Consider the following 23,016-nt stretch of genomic DNA (forward strand, 5'->3'; position numbering starts at 1 on the left):
GGCCCCCACTAAGCACTGTCCTCCCGCCTCCCTCTCCTAAAGAACCCTCTAGAGGGAACAACCACCGTGACTTTCTTTACTTCTTCACCATCCCTGGGGCAATCTGCCTGTTGGAGGCCACCAAGAGCCCCAGCCCTGGGCCCCAGAGGTCTTCTTGCAGCCACATCCAAGGGAACTATCTGCTCCTCCTCTTCCTGGTCCCCTCGGCCGTGTTTTACACCGCCCACCCCTGACTCAATCCTGCTTGAAATACACTCTCTTCCATTTGCTTCCCTAACGTATGTGTTTCTGGTTTTCTCCTAATCCTGTAGCCATTTCTCCTTAGAATCTTTCACCCACCCCCACCCTCGTGTAAAATTCTACTCCTCTTCTGTCGATCCCTTATTATTTTCGTCTCATTCTCTAACAGTGGTTCTTACCCTCCTCTTTATCACAGACCCCTTTGCAGATCTGATGAACAGTGTGGACTCTCCCCACAGACAATACTTCTACATGGTTGGCATCCAACTGCAGAGAGCTAGCCGAAACACCTCCTAGGTGAAGAGGTCCGGCTCTACACATGCTTTTGGGGGGTAATCTCATCTACTGCCGCGACTCAATCCCTTGTCTCCTGATTACTCAGCTCTATCACTCTAGCTCCCATCTTGCTCTGGAACTCCAAACCTGTATTTCTACCTTTTGGACGACTTCTTGGATGCAACGCAGAGACATCAAACTCACGGATCCACAAAAAAGAACTCCTCGCTGCCATTCGAATCCTGTTCTTTCTTCGTCAGGTGAGGAAGAGACAAGTGGCCAAGGAACACGCCCAGCAGGAAGCAAGGGATTCGGCAGAGGCACCCTGCGCCAGCTCGCTGTAGAAAACTCAACTGGAGGGTTAGCTGGCAACCGAGGGGCAACCCCGACGGGACCCTGGGCGGAAAAGCCAGTCTACAGAAAATAACGAAGCAGGCAGCTGCAGCCGGGAGAAACCGTGTGGCCACAAGGAAAGGGAGGTGGAGAATGTTGTGGCCTTGCTTCCTGCCAGCTTTCCGGTTCCCGGTTTCGGTGAAACTGTGTGACTTCCCCCATCGTGGGGTTCTGTGAGCTACGCTGACATCCTTCTAAGAGAGTTTCTTAGATTTAAGCTGGCTTAAGTAGGTTTTTATTGACTGCAAACAAACCATGCCTGGTGAAGTAAAGCAGGCACAGAAGTTCAGATCTTAGTGTATGAAGATCTTTCACTAGTATACTAGCACCAATCACGTTCCTGTTATGCTCTGGCAGAACCTTCTAGTGGCTTCTTTGTTTCTACAATTTTATCACTGATACTATTTCTCGGGCAGCTTCTATTTAAACATGCGGCTTCTACTGATAATCTACAAAAACACTGCGAAGATTTTTTATTGCCATCTAAGTATAAATGTTTACCACCCTTCAATTTTATCAAAAATATAAGTTAACAATAATTAGGACACATATTCTTACCTAAAATAACTTATAGTTGAAAGAAAAATAGCAAAATTGTCGCAGGTTGTCAGAACATGATAAACTGGATATATTTGATTCTGAACACGCAGAATATGCAAAAGGTATCTTAGAAGATAGGTATATATACACATGTATACACACGTATACACACATACATAAACATGAAATTCTCTTATGTGGGCAAAAAAAATTAGGCAAATGGAAAAGTAGTCTCAAAATTATACTTTCCTAACATTACGAACACACTAACCATGAACACATAACCACTCACCAAATTAAGACATCTCATTCATTTATATGAAACAGATATCTGTTTTCTAAACGCCTTATGAGTAAACCTTCTTAAAACTATTAATGGTGGGGAACATTCACTCTTGGTGTGCCACATAAAACCTCTATTACTAATGTCTGATGAAAGGCATGGTTTGGAGATACTGTTTCAATGGCTTTATAATGCTATCATAAAAACACTCAAGAAGAGATCAAAGATATGTCATTTTCAGAAAATAATAACTGAGATAGGAAGCTGATACCAAGTCACAATCCTCTGAAGCTCACTACGTGCAATGAAACTTATCAAACAGTAGCTGGATGCTAGAAGGAAAGGAGCACTGGATGTAAGACAAAATCCTCCTGGCTCAGGAGTTCCGGCACCTCAAGTGCCTGGCCCTTCCCCCCTCCTCCCCCTCTTCTCCCTCCTCCCCCTCCTCCTCCTCCTCCGGTGGCCGGTACAACCCACATGAGATCCTTCACTGACTGTTAGGTTATTTCTTCTGCAGATTCAGTTTCCTACACACTGGTGAGTACAGAGTGCTGCCCCCAAAGGCATTACACCTATAAAAACTAGAATCCCAGGGGCCCCTGGGTAGCTCGGTTGGTTAAGCGTCTGACTTGGCTCAGGTCATGATCTCGTGTTTCATGAGTTCGAGACCTGCACTGGGCTCTGTGCTCATGGCTCGGAGCCTGGAGCCTGCTTCAAGTTCTGCATCTCCCTCTCTCTCTGCCCTTTCCCTGCTCATGCTCTGTCTGTCTCTCTCTCTCTTTCTCAAAAATAAACATTAAAAAAATAAAATAAAATCCCAAAAGGTATTTTGCAATCATTTACAGTAATAATTGATTCCTGTAAGGAACACCACCGGATGCTAAAAATGAGTGAAAGTTTGTTGGTAAACACAACCAGTGCTTACCGTCTCCAAGTACCTCTGCACAGATTACTTACTAATTATTAAGGGGAAAGAAGTTCATTACAGCAGAGAACCCTACTACCACTTTAGGTGAAAACTGCCACCGCTAATAATAGGTTTATTATTGAACCCACTCAAGAGCTTCCTGATAAAGACCCTGAGAAGAACATGACATCGCCTCTGTGGTGTTCCTGCCAAAATGCATACCCTGAAGCTAATCGGGAAGCAAACGAAGACAAACTGAAAGTGAGGAACATTCTACACAGCAGCTGGCCTGTAGGCTTTAAAAATACCGCTGCTGAAAAGGACAAAGAAACACCAAAGCACTGTCCTGTTTAAATGAGACGAAAGAGACTCAGTGACAAAATGCAGTGTATGGTCCTGGACTGGACACAACGTATTTGCTACAGACACCAGTGTAAACAGTGGACGGGGCAGTGTGAGCTGTGGGGACAGCGGCGTGTCACTGTGCTACGGTGACAGGAGAAAGCCAGTTCCTGGGAGTCAGGTGCTGAAGTATTTAGGGCCACAGGGTCATAATGTCTGCCCCTTACTCTCAAACAGTTGAGACAGAGAGAGGGAGGGAGCGGGAGAAAGACAGAAAGAGAGAGAGAGAGAGAGGGAGGGAGGGAAGGAGGGAGGGGGAGAGGGAGGGAGGGAGGGAGAAACACACCAATGGAGCAAAACGTCCACAAGTGGCAAAACCAGGTGAAACACGCAGAGGTTCGTTGTTCTGCTCCCGCAACCTTTCACTACATTCTTTCCAATTAAAAAGTCACAAAAAAGAAAGGAAGGAAAGCGTTGGTTCCTTTCCTACCTGCCTTCTCCTCTGCCACCGGAAGGGTGGGAACCACATCCCAAAGCCACAGAGCAGGAAGCTGAGCGCTGCCAGGTCCGTCGGGACCTCGTGAGCCGCTGTACCAGCTCGGGACTTGCCAACGAGAACGGTTCACGGCACGGGAGGCTAAGCCCCTTGCGCCAGAAAGAGAAGCCGAGAAGGAATAACACCAGTGTTCATTCACATGACCGTGGCTGTGTTGAGTCTCCCTGAAATGCTAAGTCGCGAGCCAGGCGCGCGACTTCAGAGGTGGCCTTGAGCCATAGGTCAGGCCCTCCAGGCCCCCGATTTCCGTCCCGGGGACCCCGCTGGGACCTCCCACGCCAGGGTGTCTCTTTACGAGTCCTCCCTACGCTGCAGCCTCAGCTTCGCCAACTGACTCCTTCGTCACCCTCAGGCTTACCCCAGGCGTCGCCTCCTCAGGAGACGTCCCCCGCGAAGGCCCGGGAGGATGAGGCACGGTCCCCACGCTCCTGTGACACGCGCTCACGCCTCCGTCACAGCCCTCGTGGCACCGCACTGAACCCGTGTGCGGTGCCAGGGTTTTCTACTTCGTATCTATCCTAGCACATATTCGCTCATCTAACAGGCATCTCGCCCACGCCTAAGTTAGAGACGAGAGTAACGGTTACAGGGATACCAGCAAAGACCCCTCCACTGGACAAGTAACTGGCCACACAGAGAACGAACGGCACGGTGTAGCCAAATGCTAAAATGTTTCCTCGCAAGATATCTCTGGGCCGTGTGGCAAGGTGGGGAACACCGTCCTCCAAAACACCGTTTTCGCTCAAGCATCTGCCAATACCTGCCCTTAAGGAAAGTGGGGCAAGAATCTTCTGAAGGTACAGAGAAGCCCAGGGACACGTGCTAGAGCTTTGATGGTGTGTAGGTGTAAGAAACCTGATCTTCTGGGACCACCTCTGAGCCCTGTACTGACACTCTGGTAGCTTTTCACTGAACTCGCTTTTATTTACTTATTTTTTTTTTTTAATTTTTTTTTTCAACGTTTATTTATTTTTGGGACAGAGAGAGACAGAGCATGAAAGGGGGAGGGGCAGAGAGAGAGGGAGACACAGAATCGGAAACAGGCTCCGGGCTCTGAGCCACCAGCCCAGAGCCCGACGCGGGGCTCGAACTCACGGACCGCGAGATCGTGACCTGGCCGAAGTCGGACGCTTAACCGACTGCGCCACCCAGGCGCCCCTGAACTCGCTTTTAAAAATCAAGTAAGGACTAGTGATGAACATTATTTAATTCATATGAGGGTTAGATATATTAGTAGGGACCCAATGCATCACTGCGTAATTCTTTTAAAACGCAAATTTAATAAAATGTAGGGCACCCAGGTGGCTCAGTGGGTTAAGTGTCCGACTTCGGCTCAGGTCATGATCTCATGGTTTGTAAGCTCAGGTCCCGCGTCTGGCTCTGTGCTGACAGCTCAGAGCCTGGAACCTGCTTCGGATTCTGTGTCTCCCTCTCTCTCTGCCCCTCCCCCACTCATGCTCTGTCTCTGACTCAAAAATAAATAAAACATTAAAATTTCTTTGAATTAAAAAAAATGTAATTGGGGAGAGTGGGTGATGGGTATTGAGAAGGGCACCTTTTGGGATGAGCACTGGGTGTTGTATGGAAACCAATTTGACAATAAATTTCATATATTGAAAAAAATAAATAAAATTAAAATTAAAAAAATTTAAAAATGTAATTAAAGGATATTTACATCTAAATCTGTCTTTGTTAAGATGACAGGCTTATCATCATTTTTTTTTAGTCAATTCCTCAAAATTTCAGTTGTAAGAAAACCTATCAATTCATTTCTGTTATCCATGAGATTCCCCCCCCCCCCCCATCAAGATGCAACATCTGGATAACATACTTAAAAGGAAACCAATAAAATAATTCAAAAAAGTAATTAAATATCTTAGATGAGTAAATAGAAAGTTTGCTTAATCTTTCTTTTTTTTTTCTTTTTTTAATTAAAAGAGGGGCAGAGAGAGAGAGAGAGAGAGAGAGAGAGAGAGAGAATCCAAAGCAGGCTCCAGGCTCTGAGCTGTCAGCATGGAACCCACCATGGGGCTCGAACCTATGAACCATGATCATGACCTGAGCCAAAGTCAGACGCTTAACCGACTGAGCCACCCAGGCACCCCTATTATTTAATTAGTTTTTAGCATAATGTATTCTATTGAGCTTTATTGATTATTTCACATACACACACACAGCCCATGAAATGAATTCATGTGACCACAAAAGTAACTGTCCCACCCACTGAAAGGAGAAAAAGCACTTAAAAGCAAAGCAAGTTAGTTCATTTTTCTCTGCCTTCCCTTGCAAGACTTTTCTTTTGTTCATGTTTAACTGACCCTTCAAAACCCCAACCAGCTGTTTGTCTGTTTTAATCCTAATCAAATAAAACCGCAACATGAATTTGATCCACAGATACTTACACTAGTCACATGCATTTATGCGTGAAATCTGCATTTGATTTTATACTTAATTATAAAGTACACAGACTCCATTATCCATCAGTGTTTTTATATTCTTTACTGTCTAAATGCTTACTACTGACCTTCCCAAATGTTTATTTAGGCTGGTACTTTGCAACAATTTCAGATTTATGTCCTGCTAGCATCTCCAAATCAATTGTAATTAAGTGGTACATAGTGTCCAGACAAATTGGTACAGCCTCAAAATAGCTCTGTCTAACTAGCAAAGTGGAAGCAAGGTTACCTGGCAGACTGGGAGCTATTCGATCGGATGGTGAGACAATTGGCTATAAAGAATTCCTCTTTTCTTGGAACTGGTTTTGATATACTTTTTAATTGAGTTATATTTCTTTCCAAAAAATACACAAAACATATGATACCAAAGACATTTTCAAAGGTTCTTCCACCAAAAATGTAAGAATAATATGGAAAATTCCAGGCACCCAATGAGTGACCACAATTTCTAAATTAAACCTGGAAAATGTTAAACCTGGAAATGTTGTATGTTTATTAAAAATCACATGGAATATTTTAGTAACATGACAATTAATGCTAAAAGGCTAATGCACATAAGGGTTTTTTCCTTCAGTTCACTTCATAAGTAGCTATTTTAATCACCGGATTTATGGCTATATACTTACTGAATAACTAAAATATTCTAAGCAGACATAAACATCAGAGAACAAAGTAGTATCAGTCATACACTTGGCTTGGTGAGTCCTCTGTAACACTGTTTACCTATACATAAAGTATCTGGGGAGAACACCACTTAAAATTTATGACTCTGCTTTAAAAAAAATTTGAAAAATAACCTAGGAATAATAGAAAATTCTACACAAGATCCTCTACCTACAAAATTCAGTGTTTCTTTCCTGAAGTCCTGAGCTGTCCATATGCACATACTGTGGCTTCTGAATTAGAGGCTGATTACATTTAAGATCATTCTGTAGGAGAAAAATGATGATATTTTATGATGTTAAGTTATAAAGTAGAACCCGAGGGTATATATGAAAGTTCTGTAGAGTACATTGTCACTGTTTATATGTTTTTTGGCAAGTTTATTAACATACAAGTCCAGCGCTGCTCAAAGAACAGGAGCACACCACGAATACACAGCGGGTACGGGAAGGTCAGAGAGCTGCCCGCCATTTGGAAGCAGGGCCGTAAGTGCGACTGACCCGCTCCAGACCCCCTGAACTGAGGAGACGCCAGGGTGCGCCAAGCGTCCCCTCCCTCCCTGGCAGCTCCACTCCAGCCCCCCACCATTCTGCTCCCCATCCGCATCGAGGAGGATTTTCCGTACCCATTTCCACACTACATTTTCCACGTAAATGCAGGTGTCATGTAGAAGAGGAGAAACCCTAGCCATTCCAAGACCAGCAAAATTCATGATGCAACTGTGAAATCAACCACACGATCGTGAAAAAGAATGGAGTATTTCCACACGATACACAACTCTATACTCCCGCGTTACGTAAGCTCAAATCCACCTCTGCATTGTCAAAAACTTAACATGTAACTCCCTAAAACAGAATCAAAATCAAGATCCACTGACAGCCCAGTTCTATCATTTCACGAGTATCCGATTTATACTTAAATGTAATTTTAAACTTCTGTTTAAAACAAAAAAAATGTGTATCCAAAATTATGACTTAGACTCATAAACAGAAGCTTTACAGAGTAATGCAGTATTTAAGAAATCTGAAAATCATTTCGGGTAGACGAGTACAAGAAAATCCAGAGTGTGCTGGGAGTCTCAAAGTGTGGCCCAGGAACAAAACAAGTCCACAGAAGCATGCGAAAATGGCATGGGAGGCTGCTGCTGTTACCACTGAGGCAGACTTTCCTCCCACTGTTAAATCTATGATTATATTTTAACTATTTTCAGCTAGTTTATTTCACTATATAGTACCAACATAATCATTTACAGAAACTCATTTTAAGTAAAACCAACAAAATGCTAAGAGGAAACAAAGGCAATTGTTTTCATGTTTGTCTTTGATGTGAGAATAAACAATTCCAAGACAATTTTGTAACATTCAATCAGCAGACATCTTTAGCACACCAGTACCATATTGGGGGGGGGGGGGGGGGAGCGTCTACTTTAGGCAAGTTGAAAGGCAGTCTCTGCCAGCACGACTTAGTAAGACAAACTGGATATACCTGCATAAAGATACAGATTCAAAATCCTTTTCACATTTGAAGGTACCCTCTGCAGAAGACTGACTTTCCAAACTGCATTCTACTCGATCTCACGTTAATCTGATATTCTAAATAAACTGCTATTTACTTGAGCCATTTTCATTCTCTAGCACAAAGAGACATGGAGATACACATGTCACAACAAAATTTCTCTTCATATGGAAATTTCTTTAAAGAGAAAGTGTAAGAAAATATTGACATTAAGCTTCTCCGTTCAAGGAGATTTACCATAATTAAAACAAAGTTACAAGAGCTTAGCACATAATTAGGGGGGAAAAGGATATTTGCTCATCAGCTAGTCAGAGAGCTAAGAAACCAGTGTCTAACTATAAAGATGTTTACTTTTTCTTTTGTAATCATGCGTTGAAAAATGTAACAAGAAACTAAATCAAATTCCTAAACTCAAGGAAATATTCCAATTGCAAATGAATCACCTTCAATGCATGAACACTGAAACAACAAAAATTCTCCACCAAAAAATTTCCTCTACTGGCAAAGAAAAAAGGTCATTTTATCTCACACCCCTCTTTCCTCCCATATCAGAAATACACATTTAAAAAAAAAAAAAAAAAAGCTAAACCCAACAATAAATACTTCATCAGGAAGAACTATTACAACGAAATTCTTTTAGGGGCGCCTGGTGGCTCAGTCAGTTAAGCGTCCAACTTCGGCTCAGGTCATGATCTCGCAGTTCGTGAGTTCGAGCCCTGCGTCGGGCTCTGTGCTGACAGCTCGGAGCCTGGAGCCTGCTTCGGATTCCGTGTCTCCCTCTCTCTCTACCCTCCCCCGCTCACGCTCTCTCTCTCTCAAAAATGAAGAAACATTAAAAAAAATTTTTAATGAATTTTTTTATTAACAAAACAGGAATTATACCTCAGCAACCCTAATATCAACAAAAAGGGAAAATGAAAGTGTGTTGCACACAAGACAAATGTAAGTGTGCTGGCTGCAACAGCCTCGAACTCTACTAAATGCCAACATTCTTCAATTTCCAGAAAGAGGTACCAAGAGATACAAACCTACTAAGTAATTCATTTGTGTTGAAAACGGGGCTCATGGTAAAGTGAAACAAGGAGAGAAAATCAGTCTAATGTTCTGTTTTTTACTGACAGACTTGAAAAGTTTTTTCCTCCTGCTAAATATTAGATAAAAACCATTTCTGAGTGCCCTCTGCTTTGATCCCTTTCTTCTTGAGCCGAGGATACAAAAACAAGTAAAAATGCTTCCAGTCCATCAAGTGCCGCCAGCACGGGCTCTGACATCTATCCAAGGTCATCTACGGCTTGTCATCTCAACTTTCAGTGTCCCGATCCGAGCCACCGGCCATCTCTACTCTCAACCGCAGTGAGAACCACTAAAACGGTTCTTTGCTTTCAACACTTACCCCTCCACAATCCATTCACTAGAGAGTGGCCTCAGAGATCTTTTTAAAACATAAATCAAATACTGTCATCAATGGCTTTCCACTCGTCTTGTGAAAGAGTCAAATGGCAGCCTACAGGCCCCTACGCGACCGGTTCCCTGGCAATCTCGCCTTGCCCGTCCTTTCCCCAAGCCGGCCCTCATACCACTGCCAATTACAGCCTCTCCAGCGTGGTGCTGTTAACGCGGCAGGCAGGACGCTTCTTTGCTGCGGGGGCCTGTCCGTGCACTACAGGATGTTTAGCGGCACGGCTGGCCTCTAGCAACTTGTACAAGTAGCATCAGCACCCCTGTTTTGTCTCCAGACAACCAAGGACGTCTCCAGGCACTGCTCTTAAAGAAGCCGAGGGCTGGTTCCCCTCTCATTCCCTCTACCTGAAGCGCTTGCCCCTAATAACTTGGCTTGCACGGCTGGTTCCTTATCACGACGGTGTCAGCCTAGCTGTTCTGGCCCACTCCCAGAGGCCTTCTCTATCCATCCTATGCGAAGTTGCACCTACCTCCATCATATCCATAGCCCGGCATTTAAAGTAACAGGGTATAAAGTAAGTGCTCAAAAGAATCGTTGAAAGAATGCGTACATGTGTGTCAGTATTTATGAGAAAAGTGCTTCAGTGGCGAGACCATAATACGTAAAATAAGATGCCACAGCAGCGCTCCCGGACGCTCCCCTATACTGTGTTTCCCTGCGTCTCTCAAATGCACACCTACCAATGTACCTTTCATTCTTTCCTTGGAACGTACTTGTAGCATTACCGTCAGTAAGAGGGAATGTGTATTTGTTCACAGCGCCTTAACGAGAGCCCACCACCAGAGCATCCTTCCAAACGGTGGAGAACAGAGAGGTATGTGAACTGTTCAGTAGAGCATTGAAGGCACTAAACACCCAACCCGCAGCTAAAATTAGCCATGGCAAAGGGAATTCTGGTAGGTTCCATCACGGACACCAATGGCTCACCGTTCTATCTTAACAGTCACTCTTCGGTCTATCTTAAGTGGGTACAAAAAAGTCAACAATTTTTATTTGAAAAGTAAAAACTAATGAGAGAAAAACATGACTGTGGTCATTTCAAAAGCAAAAGGCTATAATGAATGAAATGTGAGAGCTGAATCGTAGTGTTTTCACGTGAACGTAAAACTGTTCAGGTTAACCATATTCTAAAGAGTTAAGCCGTGTGAAATTGTAAAGCCTCTGATCAGTAATCCAACCGGATTCCCCTCAACTCCAAAAAAGACTGATTCGCTCAAGCCGAGAATGTCCTTTTAGTTACTTCTGCAAGTGTTTTTGACATTAGTACTTTGAATACTCATTTTTTGAGAACATCAACGCAGTTGCTATCTTAAAAATGACGTCGTTGCCCTCGACGGCCGAAACATATTTCTAGGTATTTGATCAAAAGTGCTGATTTAAAAAGCCATCATTCATCAGAGCGTTCGCGTAAGAACTTTGCAAGGTGCAAGTGAGATGCTGCGGCTCGGTGGGGGAGGGGGAAGAAAAAGCCAGCACGTACCAGTTGTGCACCATGAGTTTCTGCACAGCCAGAAGAGCGTTGTAGCGAACCTGCTGGTCCTCATGGTGCATGTGGTTCATTACCAGCTGCTTCCCGCCAAGCTGCTCGATAACCCTGCGGAACAGAAGGCACTTTGTGAAGATGCGGCAATTACGTCCCAGCTCCCACTGTCAGCCAGCAGAAGGCCCGTGTAGCAAAGTGACAAGGGACTTTAAAGAGGAAAGTTACAATAATATGTAAGTAAACCAACACGCGTCTTTAAAACTTTTTTTTTCCTGAATCACAGATTCAACGTATTCCAAGATATTCTCTCTTAAATTCCCACTGGTGAATCCGGCTGTCAGTCTCGTTTCCTATTCCAGGCACATCTCATCTACCTGGGTGTCTCACAGCCTGCTGCAGTCTTCTGGCTCCTGTTCTCGATCACCGTTTTCTAAGCTGCTGAGTGTTACAACTTCTTCATTGCCGGTATTCATGGCTTGCTTAAAACCGGTATACTAAACACCATCTAGTGTCTGTACCCGTATCAGGTCACTATCAAGTCCACCGGCTGCCGTGCTGGGAGACAGCTCAGATGCAGACAGCAGGGAACACAGGGTTAAAAAGCACCTGGTGGAAGCCATGTTAATTTCCTGAGAAAGACTCATCTTTAAGACAGCCGCCCTCTCTTACAATGATGCGATATGCCACATGATGCCCTGGCCAGTGAAACAGAGGAGGAGGTTCTGACTGTCAAGGGCACCCAGATGACTGCCAGCCGACACTGCTTTCTGTCGCTGTGTCCCCTACCACCATGAAACCCCCGGTCACCACAGATGCAAAAATGAAGTGAAGACGTGATTCGCTTCACGAACAGAAAGAGGTTCTGTGTGCTGTTGCGAGGGTGTGGCTGCGGGGACAGCTGTGGGGGCTCCTACGTCCACCCGGCAACGTGGAGCCCGCAGCCTCACCGTCGGTGGAGAGCAGCACCTCCACACACAGTGGGCGATAAGGCACTAGGAACCCTGTCTGGCAGAGGAAGACGGTCCCGAGGATGGGCAGATGGGGCAAGCGTGAGAGAGCGGCTTTTATCTGTATACCTTTTTACACTTCCTTTTTAAAACATCTCTTTTGAAAAACGTATTGACATCGAGGGGGAAAGAACAGTATAATTATAACCGAACATTAATCGCTTGTCATGTGTCAGGTCCTCTGCTTTAACACATCACTTTATCTAACATCAGCTCTGCTCTTTCTCCGATATGTTCCACTGAGTCATTTAATCTAGTCCATCCCTTCCTGGCAAATGAAGGGAACCTGGACACTTCCTTCACGGTATGGTATTAAGCCCAAAGGCCGTAAAGCCCAGGTCCCCGCAATACGGTAAGCCCATGCCCGCTGCTATGATGATGATGACAGTGATCACGGTGAGGGTGATGAGGACGCAGGGGCTGCTCCCCTTCAACCTATTCTCCTCACTGTGGTCAAAGTGACCTTGCCAAAAATCTGAATTGTCACTTGCCCTGATTAAAAACAAAACAACGGCTGACTGGGTTCTTCACAGTCTGGGCTGGACTTCCTGTCCAAGTGCCTCACAGAGCACGGTCGCCTACCTGTGCTCTCTGCACAGACTCCCTTGACCTTCTTTCAGGTCCTTCAGCCACAGGGCCTTAGCACATGCTGCTTTCTCTCCCAGAAGTTTTCCCACTTCATATGACACATAACTTCTATTCACCTTTCAGATCTTGCCTCAACTGTTCCTTCCTCAAAGAAGCCTTCTCTTTCTCCACTTTAATCCCCCAAATATGCCCTTTTCGCGGCATTCCGTATCTTCCTTTCATTGTATTCATGAGCTGCAACTGTGTACCTGAATGACTTTTTAAAATATTACATGTGTCTCCCTCATTATACAAGAAGATCCATGAAAGGCAAATCTATGCGTGGTTTTGCTTACCCTCTGTTCCAAAGGGCTCAAGCCAGAAGGCCCTTGTCAAACATCTATTAACCACATTATTACATTTTATTAATATGTACTACATTAACAACAATGTCTGTTATCACCCAGTTTATTTTTCTCCAAATGACATCACTAAAGGACCGGTAAGCCTTCAAAAAACAGAGGCCTTTACTGCAGCCAAAGTGAAGATAACCCTCCCTCAACTGCTCTAGCACACTGTTACTAGAATTCCAAATAATTATAATAGCAAACATTTACACAGCACTCACTACCTGCCGCCTTGTCATCTCTGCACCTCCCGTGATGAACTCTTCCAAGAGCTGTGAGTAGTCTAGGCTGGCCATCGGGATAAACCATAGAGAACGGAGATTTAAAAGAGAAATTCGCAAGTCAAGAGTGCCACTGAAGAGGAAGAGAGTCACAAGGCCCAACGTGCCTTCCTCTCACATATGCGCAAGACGCCCCCACTGCCGCGCTGCAAAATACGGACCTGCCTACTCTGATGACTTAACTGGGCATCAGTTTACCCGACGTCTTTGTAACCAGGCGAATTTTTTGGAACTGCCGAAACGGATACGTACACATGTATAAGATGACAATAATAATATGAGCTCCTCTGCCTCAGTACCTACTGAGATGCCAAATCAACAGATATGAGACACTAACGGGAAACCGTGAGAGAACGTCACATACAGAATTTATAAAGAACTCTCGTGATTTTTAATCCCCTTAGGGATTAAATTCTATTTCCAACGTTAAAGGATCCAAGGAGGGGAAGGACGATTTCTGAGTGTTCTGTAGAACGTGACGGGCCCCGAGGTAGGTCCCTGCCCTGCAGAAAAGAAAAAGGTGCTGACGGCTTCCAACCCCACGCCAAGCAAACCACACACAGAGGCAGGGAGGACAGTGGCCTGGTGCCTGACAGCGGCATGAGCCCGAGAGGTCACAGTAACCCACAGCCGCAAAGAAGAGGGGGCTGTGTCAGGATCGGCCGACGTTCCCAGAGCCTGGGGTGTCAAGAAGTTTGAGTGGCACCACGAGCCGGAGGAAGCTCACGGCGGCTCGGCCCAAGCACAGGGGCTGCGGTGGGTGGCCCAGAAAAGGGGCCTCCAACGAACCCAAAAAAGTGCTCCCAAGAGAAATTACCAGCTTCAGACATCCAGCAGGGGGGAGAACATGAAGCAGCCATCAGTAAGAGCAAGCAAGAAAACCCCCGCTTCGCCCCGTCGCCTCCGCCTTCTCCGCTCACCGGCCTCAGGAAGACTGAGGCAACGGCAGGTAAGCTCAGGGAAACAGAGCCAGGAAGAGGAGGGACTGTGGGCCTGTACCTGCTGAGGGCACCGCAAAGAGAGACGTCCTTCCTGTGAGTACGCAGCGAGAAGGACTGCTAAGTGTCTTCAACGAGACGCTTTCCGTGATTTAGAACGGTCACGGGGCTGTCACCTCGGCATGAGGGGGAAAGGACTACAACCCACCTAGGCTTTCATCCAAAGGCATGGAAAGATTATCATCACAGAGTGAGTTTCAAAGGGGTTTGGGGGGACAGATCCAAAGCCATTCTTACTTCACTGCAAACTGCCTACTCAGCTGCCCGATCTGTGTGGGTACGGATGAGCCACTTTGGGGGGGCTGGCAGGGCCGGCTTCTCTGTCCTGCTGTTTAACCCAACAGCCCCGTCTGCCCCTGCCCTTGCCTACCCCTCTCAGAGGGGCTTCCGTGCTTCGAGAGTTTGGAAGCAGGACTCTGAGACACTCATCCGCTCCCTCTTTTCTCTTCCACGCTGTCCAGTGCCCCCCGGGGTTAATGGGTTCGGTACCAGGCAGGCACAGCACATTCTCCAAAAGTGACTTTATCGGTGAAGATTCTAGTTTGGCCTCTATCTGTTATCTCCGTTGTCAAGTATCTCAAATAGCTTGGAATTCAGGCAAGTAGGAAAGGAATTCTTTACCGGGCCCCCTCTGGATACCTCCAACACAGAAAATACAGCCGACTCTCATTATTTATGGTAGCTGTGTTCTCTTAAAGTCACCATGAACCCTGATTTAGTGAATATTGAGACTCCTAGGGGAAATACAGGATTACGTTCCTGCAAGCCTCTGGTCACGACAGTCTTATCAACCTGTCGATACAAAGCCTTGTTTTACACGTTTCTGTTTGAAGACACTGATTTAACCAACGTTGTTGACTCATTAACATTGAACTCACGGCCAAGAGCGCTAGAACTCCTGCCCGAATGAAGCTTATCTAACGTATGTACTTCCTCCATAAGGCACATCACAGCCTTCTTGTACTTAGCAACACTGAACAGCACGTCAGCACGATGCTCGGGGGCCATTTCACACAGTGAAATCACCAACAAAAAGCACGAAAATGCAAAATACATGACACTAAACGAATCCCAAGGACGACACCGGCTTACAGCACAAGAGCTAAGACAAGAAGGCAGAGTATCGCCTTGTTTGCCTAGCTGTGCGTCCAGCAACTCAAACGTTCCTTCCTCTGCTCTGCACACGTCCACAGATGATCTCGAAAGCATGAGTATTTGGGGATTATCAATAAATGTTAACCAATAGGCAAATTCACAAATACAGAATGCATAAAAAACGAGGATCAACTGTATGTGAGGAAATATAATCTCAGAAAGCTGCCATATTGTATGTGAAATATGATGGATTTAAAGAACAGAGATCATATACCATTTATAACAACAACAGTAACATTGTTATAGGTGTCAGCTTGCTGACGCTTCATAGTCTTTACCTCATGTAATCCTCACAGCAAATGTGCCGCCTACCCCTCTATAAAGTGGTTTTTTGACATTTTAAACCCTTGCCCCCTTATACTATCTTCTCATACTACCAGTAACAAGTAAATTTTGAAGACTTTGGCTTTTAATAATGTACATTATTATATTTATTATATTGTTTCATAGTATTCATATTATATTATTAAGCATATATATTATTAAGTATTCATATTATATTATTATATCATTTTCAAACCATAAACGTTACTGCCCTCCACTCTGGAAATTCCAACAGGTCTCACAGAGTTGGACAGACAACCTCCACCCCACTGAAACTCACTGCTATAAAAGAGACAGACATTTCCCGTCTTCTAAATTTAATTGAAACACCAATTCCTTTCAGATTATACAGGATGTCCAAAATCACTGACGTGTGAAAAAATGGTGAGAAAAGAGGATTCCCAGTTAATATATTAACACAAGACATCATTAAAAAGACAGGATATTTAAATGATTTGATTTAGAACTAGATCCGAGCACTTTGTTTACAAGCTATTGCCTAATAGGGAAAAACTTGCTAACTGTATTTCCAAACAAGTTGAGTTGGTAGCATGTTAGGCTTTAAAGACCTAGAATATTATAATATATGGTTAACAAGCTCAGTACTGGTTAACAACTTTTAAGGAATGTACCAGCCGGTGAAACACAGAAACGCAATTTTAGAGTAAGCTTTAAAAATCCTAAAAAGCACAGAACCATTTTTGTTTGTCGTAAAGGTCTTTGTCCTCTCAATGTAATTCTGTAATATTTAACATAGTCACATAAAAGACCCTGGTAAGGATTCTACTGTTTAGCATTCAATTCGTGGCTAATGCAATCATATCACACTGTAACGCATTATAACATATTATGATTCCACAACATATTCTAAAAATGGTTAAGCTGCATGTATGATTTCATTTACACGCAAGTAGGTACTCTCACGTCCATGTAACAATACACCCTCTAGAGTCTACAAGTTTAACGGCACAGAAATCACTATTCTGTTCACTATTTTGTATTATTCTAGTTTGTTCCCCTTAACATTTTTAAAAACAAAAATAATACAGGAAAATATTTATCAGACTTCCGAATGGGCAAGTTCTTTCTAAGCATAAAAGTAGCGAGAGAAACCACAAAGGTTTTCACTGGAATGTAAAACATTAATGCCTAGTGAATTAATGAATTTCAATATATGGTAACTGAAACATACATGATAAAAATCTTATGAACAGAATAATACTGTAGACAGCAAACTTTTAAAATGTCTGCCGTAAATGTGGCAACTAAATTCCCCACAAATCACATAAGCAATCAAAATACAAATTGAAAAGCACCAGGTACCAGTTTCCCCTGTGAGAGTTTAGAGACAAATGAATACATTCATTGCTGCTGCGAGGGTGGTAAAGACACTATTCTCGCATGCGGCTGCTTGGAGCCTGGATTGCCCTACATTTAATAATGTTTTTAAGACCTCAGAAGTACTTATATACTTTCTCTCAAGGAATGTATTTAAGGGACCAGGAAAAAAGGAAATGATCAGAAATGTTTGCAAAGACGTTCGCTGTGTTTTTATAATAATGAAAAGCTGGAAACATATCAAATAGCCACTAGTAAGATTGGAGCAGATTGGAATACTTTTATCTGTAGGTAGCATTATTTATATTTTTAAAAATGTGTCGATGGGAAATACGAAAAAAATGAATAAAAATAGGTCACAAGAGATATTATAATCAACATTTTGGGAGAAAAATGTATGCATAGAGGGAAAAAAAACCAAAAATAAATAAACCATTATTTTTACCTCAGGGCTGCAGTACTGTTTTTTCTTTATTATTCTTTTCTGTCTTTTTCAAGTTTCCTATAGGAAGAATGTTACTTTTCGTGATAATTCTCATTTAGAAGAGAAAAATTAATTGGGTTTTACTGATAAAAAGTTAATGCCACCCTCAGAACACGTTACTAATTTTTATTCGTATGTGCCATGTTAGGCTTTGTACGAAGAAAAATAGAGATACTTACCTCATACAAAAGTGTGCATTTTAAAAGAATGAGGAATGCTTTTGGTAGCTCTTTCTCTCGAATTTATTCTGCCCTACTGCGTGGTGAACAATATGCCTCGTCGGACAGAGTTTCTCTTTTTCCGAGTTCACAGTCCGGTGGGGCGGGGGGACACAACCAGGTTATCTCTATGCACACACTGGAAGATGCTACAGAATGAGTACACGTACGGGACACTGGTCTGTGCACAGAAAATCGGACACGTTTTTGTGTTCTGTTTTAATGGCAGTGTACTGGCTCGCCAGATTAAAAAAAGAACTCCTCCATCAGTCAGTATTTCTACCTGCAGACACAGAAACTTGACTACCTAGTTAAAACAGTGAAAGAATTCCCTGAGAGGCAGCTACGGCTCGGAAGGCTGGGGAGCCAAGCGTGAAGGCTCGTCCACACTGAATCGCAATCAGGCTACCAAAGTAGCAGCCCGGCAAGTGTGCTACCCGGGCGAGGCGCAGGAGCCTACGTTCACACCGCGGGCACCCAGACACCGGGTGCTGCTGCCTCCCTCCTCGTGGGGCCTGGCCACGGAGGCTGCCTGGAGGCGATGCCTGCTTATCCCCACTGCCCTCCAGCCCTCACTCCTGCTGGAAGTCCGGGGCAGGGGGATCGGGTCCGCTGAGCTAGGCCGGAGGCATGTGGCCGGTGCTGGCACCTTTATCCTCCACAGTGAAGGGAAGCATGTGCCTTGGACGGCGGGAACTTCCTCGGATATAGGAAGACTGTTCATTTATTTATTATTTATTTTTTTTAACGTTTATTCATTTCTGAGAGAGAGAGAGAGAGAGAGAGAGAGAGAGACAGAGCATGAGCGGGGGAGGGGCAGAGAGAGAGGGAGACACAGAATCGGAAACAGGCTCCAGGCTCTGAGCCATCAGCCCAGAGCCCGACGCGGGGCTCGAACTCACGGACCGCGAGATCGTAACCTGAGTTGAAGTCGGACGCCCAACCGACTGAGCCACCCAGGCGCCCCTAGGAAGACCGTTCAGATGCCGCACTCCTTAAAGGAAAGGAAAGAGACGTGTTCGCTGCGGCATGCCAGGCAGGGGGGGAGGGTGGGGGGTGCGCTGCACAAGCCCCAGGAGGGCGTGCCGTGCGACGTTCTGCTGGTCGGAGCAATCGCACTAGCCCCCACTCGTGCCACCGAGTTGTGCAGGCAAAGGGGCACGCTCTCCCGGGAGCAACTCGCGGGCTCTAGTCATCGAAGTGCGATTTCTGGGCGTCTGTCAGGGCCACCGGTGGTCTGGTGCCCTCTGAGGACAAAGCACCGGAACAGTTTTATTCGCACCCCATCATACACATTTGAAAAATAAGGTTAAGAAGCTGTGTTTGTTTCTGTGGACCCTTTACAAGAATTGAACTGGCAGGCACAGTTGACGGGGCAAATTCATTTGGGCCCTTACTTTTCATGCTATTTCCACTTATCGACAACGATTATTAACTTTGCAGCTGCGGAGGGGAATTACTGTTATGTTGTGCTCTCCACCCAAATTTACAAAAACAAGCTATTGAATCAAAAGGGTTTCTTTAGGGGCGCCTGGGTGGCGCAGTCGGTTAAGCGTCCGACTTCAGCCAGGTCACGATCTCGCGGTCCGGGAGTTCGAGCCCCGCATCGGGCTCTGGGCTGATGGCTCAGAGCCTGGAGACTGTTTCCGATTCTGTGTCTCCCTCTCTCTCTGCCCCTCCCCCGTTCATGCTCTGTCTCTCTCTGTCCCCCCCAAAAAATAAATAAACGTTGAAAAAAAAAATTTAAAAAAAAAAGGGTTTCTTTAGACTACAAAAAGGAGTCATGAAAATAACAACAAATATGTAAAACAGCAGCGAACAGCACCCCGTTTTGAATATCGTCTGTAAATGTGCTTGGAAAGACAAATCTGAGTGTGATGAAAGAAAATGACAGGCAGGAAATAGGGTATTTAGTACCGAAATACTTATCACTGGACCAGCAGTACATTCACCTGTCGCCTCCAAAACATTTCTGATATGAAACCTTGTCACCTGATTGATTTTACTGTGTGAGATGGAGAAAGGGACAAAGTGCAAAATGAGACAACGTTCTGACATTCCTGCCGTGTGATGAAGGGTACAAATCATTCCTAAGAAACCCGCCAAAGGAAAAAAGTCCACCACAAAGAACATCCTGTTCTTAGAGAAAGCCACATTTCCTTTCTTTGTAATGTTTAAAATCACATGATGTCAAAAACATATAGTGGAGAAGAGTACAGCTGAGCCTTGAAACACGGGGCTGGGGGAGGTTTGCACAGCAACGCCCCACACAGTTAAAAATCAACATACCACTTTTGATTCCCCATAACGTAACTGCTCATAGCCTATGGCTGACTGGAAGTCTTACTAATAACAGTCGACGAGCACATATTTTGTATGTTATATCACATGCTGTATTCTTACAACAAAGTTAAAGAAAAGGAAACGTTAAGAAAATCGTAAGATAAAATACACTTAAGTGGACCCACACAACTCAAACCAGTGTTGTTCAAGAGTCAGTTGAAACTGCTATCATGCAGGACAGCAGATGCTTTTAACAACTGGACAAAATTACCCATTTCACTACTTTATCAAACACCTAAACAGTACTTATTACTATGTGCTGAGTGCTGTTCTAAGTGCACTACATATGTACTCATTTGGTCTTCACATTTACAGATAAGGAAACTGAGGCACACGGAGGCTATATGACATGCCACAGTTGCACAGTTATCACGTGGCAGAGCTGGGACTTGAACCTAAGCAGACAAGTTTAGTCTGTGCACTTAACCACTGTGTAATTCTGTGCTGATGTCTGTGGTGCCCACTAGCTTAGCACGGGTACCGTGCATGTACGGAGGACATACTCCAAAGATATCTTTGGAGGGCATAATCGGGACACGAAGTTCATGGGCTCACCACTGACAGAGGACTAGTTATGTGTAGCAGGGAGAGTTACTGCTCCATGGAGAAAGAGATTTGACTACTGCCTTGGAACAACAACGTGCCTACTGATCTTGTTAGTGTCAAAAAGAACAAGTGTGAATTTGATCAAGTTACAACCACTGAGTGAAGAAAAACACGGGGCGCTTAAGACTGTCTTTCTAAACGGAAGCACGTCTTTTGTATTTTGGAAAGAACTTATTCAATTTCCCTGCTGGCATGATTTTTCCTTACGTAGTAGGGAATGATCACCATTGGTTTCCTCAGTATGTGACGCATAAGACAGTATTTTTAGCGACGACACCAGTAAAGATCCTTTTCCATTATTCTAAGTAACTTAGCAATGCAGTCGTCATCTTGAATAGGTTAAAAACACGAATAAAAATATCAGCGTCAAATCTGAGATACCAATGTAACTTTTCGGTGACTGCATTGTGGTAAAAATGGATACATCCCTGTAAGTTTGAATTTTTCCCAAATCTTAATGTTTTTATTTTATTCATGGAGGAAAACAATGAGAACTACAGTTAAAAACCACATCCACAAGCTACAACTGAGTTTAAAGAAATACTTTTATATGGCCAAATGCAGCCACAAAGTTGTTTTGTCTTTGTCTCACACATAGCAACATTCCATTGCTTGTACACGAACTTGGTCAACTTGGTACACGAACTATTAAAGCAGACTTCAGTGAGAAGTCTGAATCCACATACGATCTGAATATCCAGAACTATCTTCAAGAGACTTTAAACTGTTGAAGCCATTCCTGCCAACTTACTGCAGTGAGTTAACAGTTTTTCAAATTTAGTAGCAATAAACAATAAGAAAGTGCATAGAGAAAGTGTGTATGATTCAAGCATTGTTATCGATACCTCAGTAAAAAGATCACACACAAAATAATGTCTATAACTGGCACCAAAGAGTTATCAGTAATTTAAACGTGAATTAGATTTTTTGAGTAATGATTAATTTTTAAAATATTTATTTCAAATTATGGGTCTGCTAACGCACTGACTATTTATTAAGTTTGAGAAACACTCCCATGTAGGAAGATGTGGGAATGACTTCACAGAGAGAAAATGCTATATTTTTTCAAGCAGATTCAAAGAGAATGAGAGTCTTCAGGAGCTATGTGAAAAGAAGAAAATGCTTTGAAAATATATCTCAAAGAAGAGGGAGCAGAAAACCGTACAGAAATGAAGTTACTCTGAGATATACTGGTGAGGGGCTTCAAAAAACAATATATATACTAGTCCATGGGTCCATGAAAGCCACTGGAAGGATAGCGAAAAACAGTAGCATGCCAGAGTTTCAGGCAAAAAAAAAAAAAAAAGACTCTTAGGTAGCCTTTCAGCACTGAGGAGGGATACAGTGGATACCACCAGTGATAACGCAGCCTGAAGAAGGTAAAGCCTGGAGTGCGAGACAATCCCTCACCAGGAAGACAGTAGGAAAGGGAGAAAAGCAGGGATATGGCAGCGATGGATTATGTGAAGGCACAACAGGCTTGGGAGCAGCAGTAGATGTTGTGTAAAAACAGTGTATCCATAAGACACATCTGAAACACTAGCTGGTGGTAACAACTTGCTACTGTAAGAAGGTTAAGTTCTTAAGTTTTTCACCAGCTTTATGATTTTAGAATGAGGATATATCTAGATTTGCTTTTTAGCTTCCCTTTCCAAGAGTACTATAAATAAGCCCAGTTACATATCTAGGAAGGATCCATCTATCATCTGTTTTTCATATAAAACATATCTTAGATGGGCTAGGGACCTTGGCTATTAGCTATATGTATATATACATATATATATATATATGTGTGTGTATATGTATATGTACATATGTGTATATATGTATATATATGTATGTGTATATATATATGAGTAAAATTTGTCTTTATCTTATCTAAAGATCCTCAATTTTTTCATAATAGGCTATTTTTAAATGGTATTAATGTTAGATAGTTCTTAATATCACAGTGTTAAGAACTACAAAAGGTCTTGGCTTTCATCCCACTTGCAAGCAAGTAAAGCTGCCACAGTTTCATAAATGCGGGTAGAAGACACGAGACTCCTGGGTCAGAGACTGATAGTTTGTTACTCAAGGTAACAGCAGCAGTAAGAATATTAGCACTTTGTGCTGGTTCCCCAAGCCACAATTTCCGTAGGAAAACCTGAAGAGAGCTAAATGAGCCCTGCA

At 43.8% G+C, this 23,016-nt stretch overlaps 1 protein-coding gene across 2 annotated transcripts in view; it reads right to left on the minus strand.

Annotated features, from left to right (window-relative positions):
- The window catches only part of ATP6V1H (ATPase H+ transporting V1 subunit H), a 110,988-nt gene that overhangs the window by 16,076 nt on the left and 71,896 nt on the right, over positions 1-23,016 (minus strand). For both annotated transcript variants that reach the window (XM_047842428.1, XM_047842427.1), the window contains one exon: positions 11,114-11,227. In XM_047842428.1, the coding sequence (XP_047698384.1) occupies positions 11,114-11,227 (114 nt within the window). The remainder of the gene's footprint in view (positions 1-11,113; positions 11,228-23,016) is intronic.

This window comes from Prionailurus viverrinus, chromosome F2 (assembly GCF_022837055.1).
Source record: "Prionailurus viverrinus isolate Anna chromosome F2, UM_Priviv_1.0, whole genome shotgun sequence".
Lineage (NCBI taxonomy): Eukaryota > Metazoa > Chordata > Mammalia > Carnivora > Felidae > Prionailurus > Prionailurus viverrinus.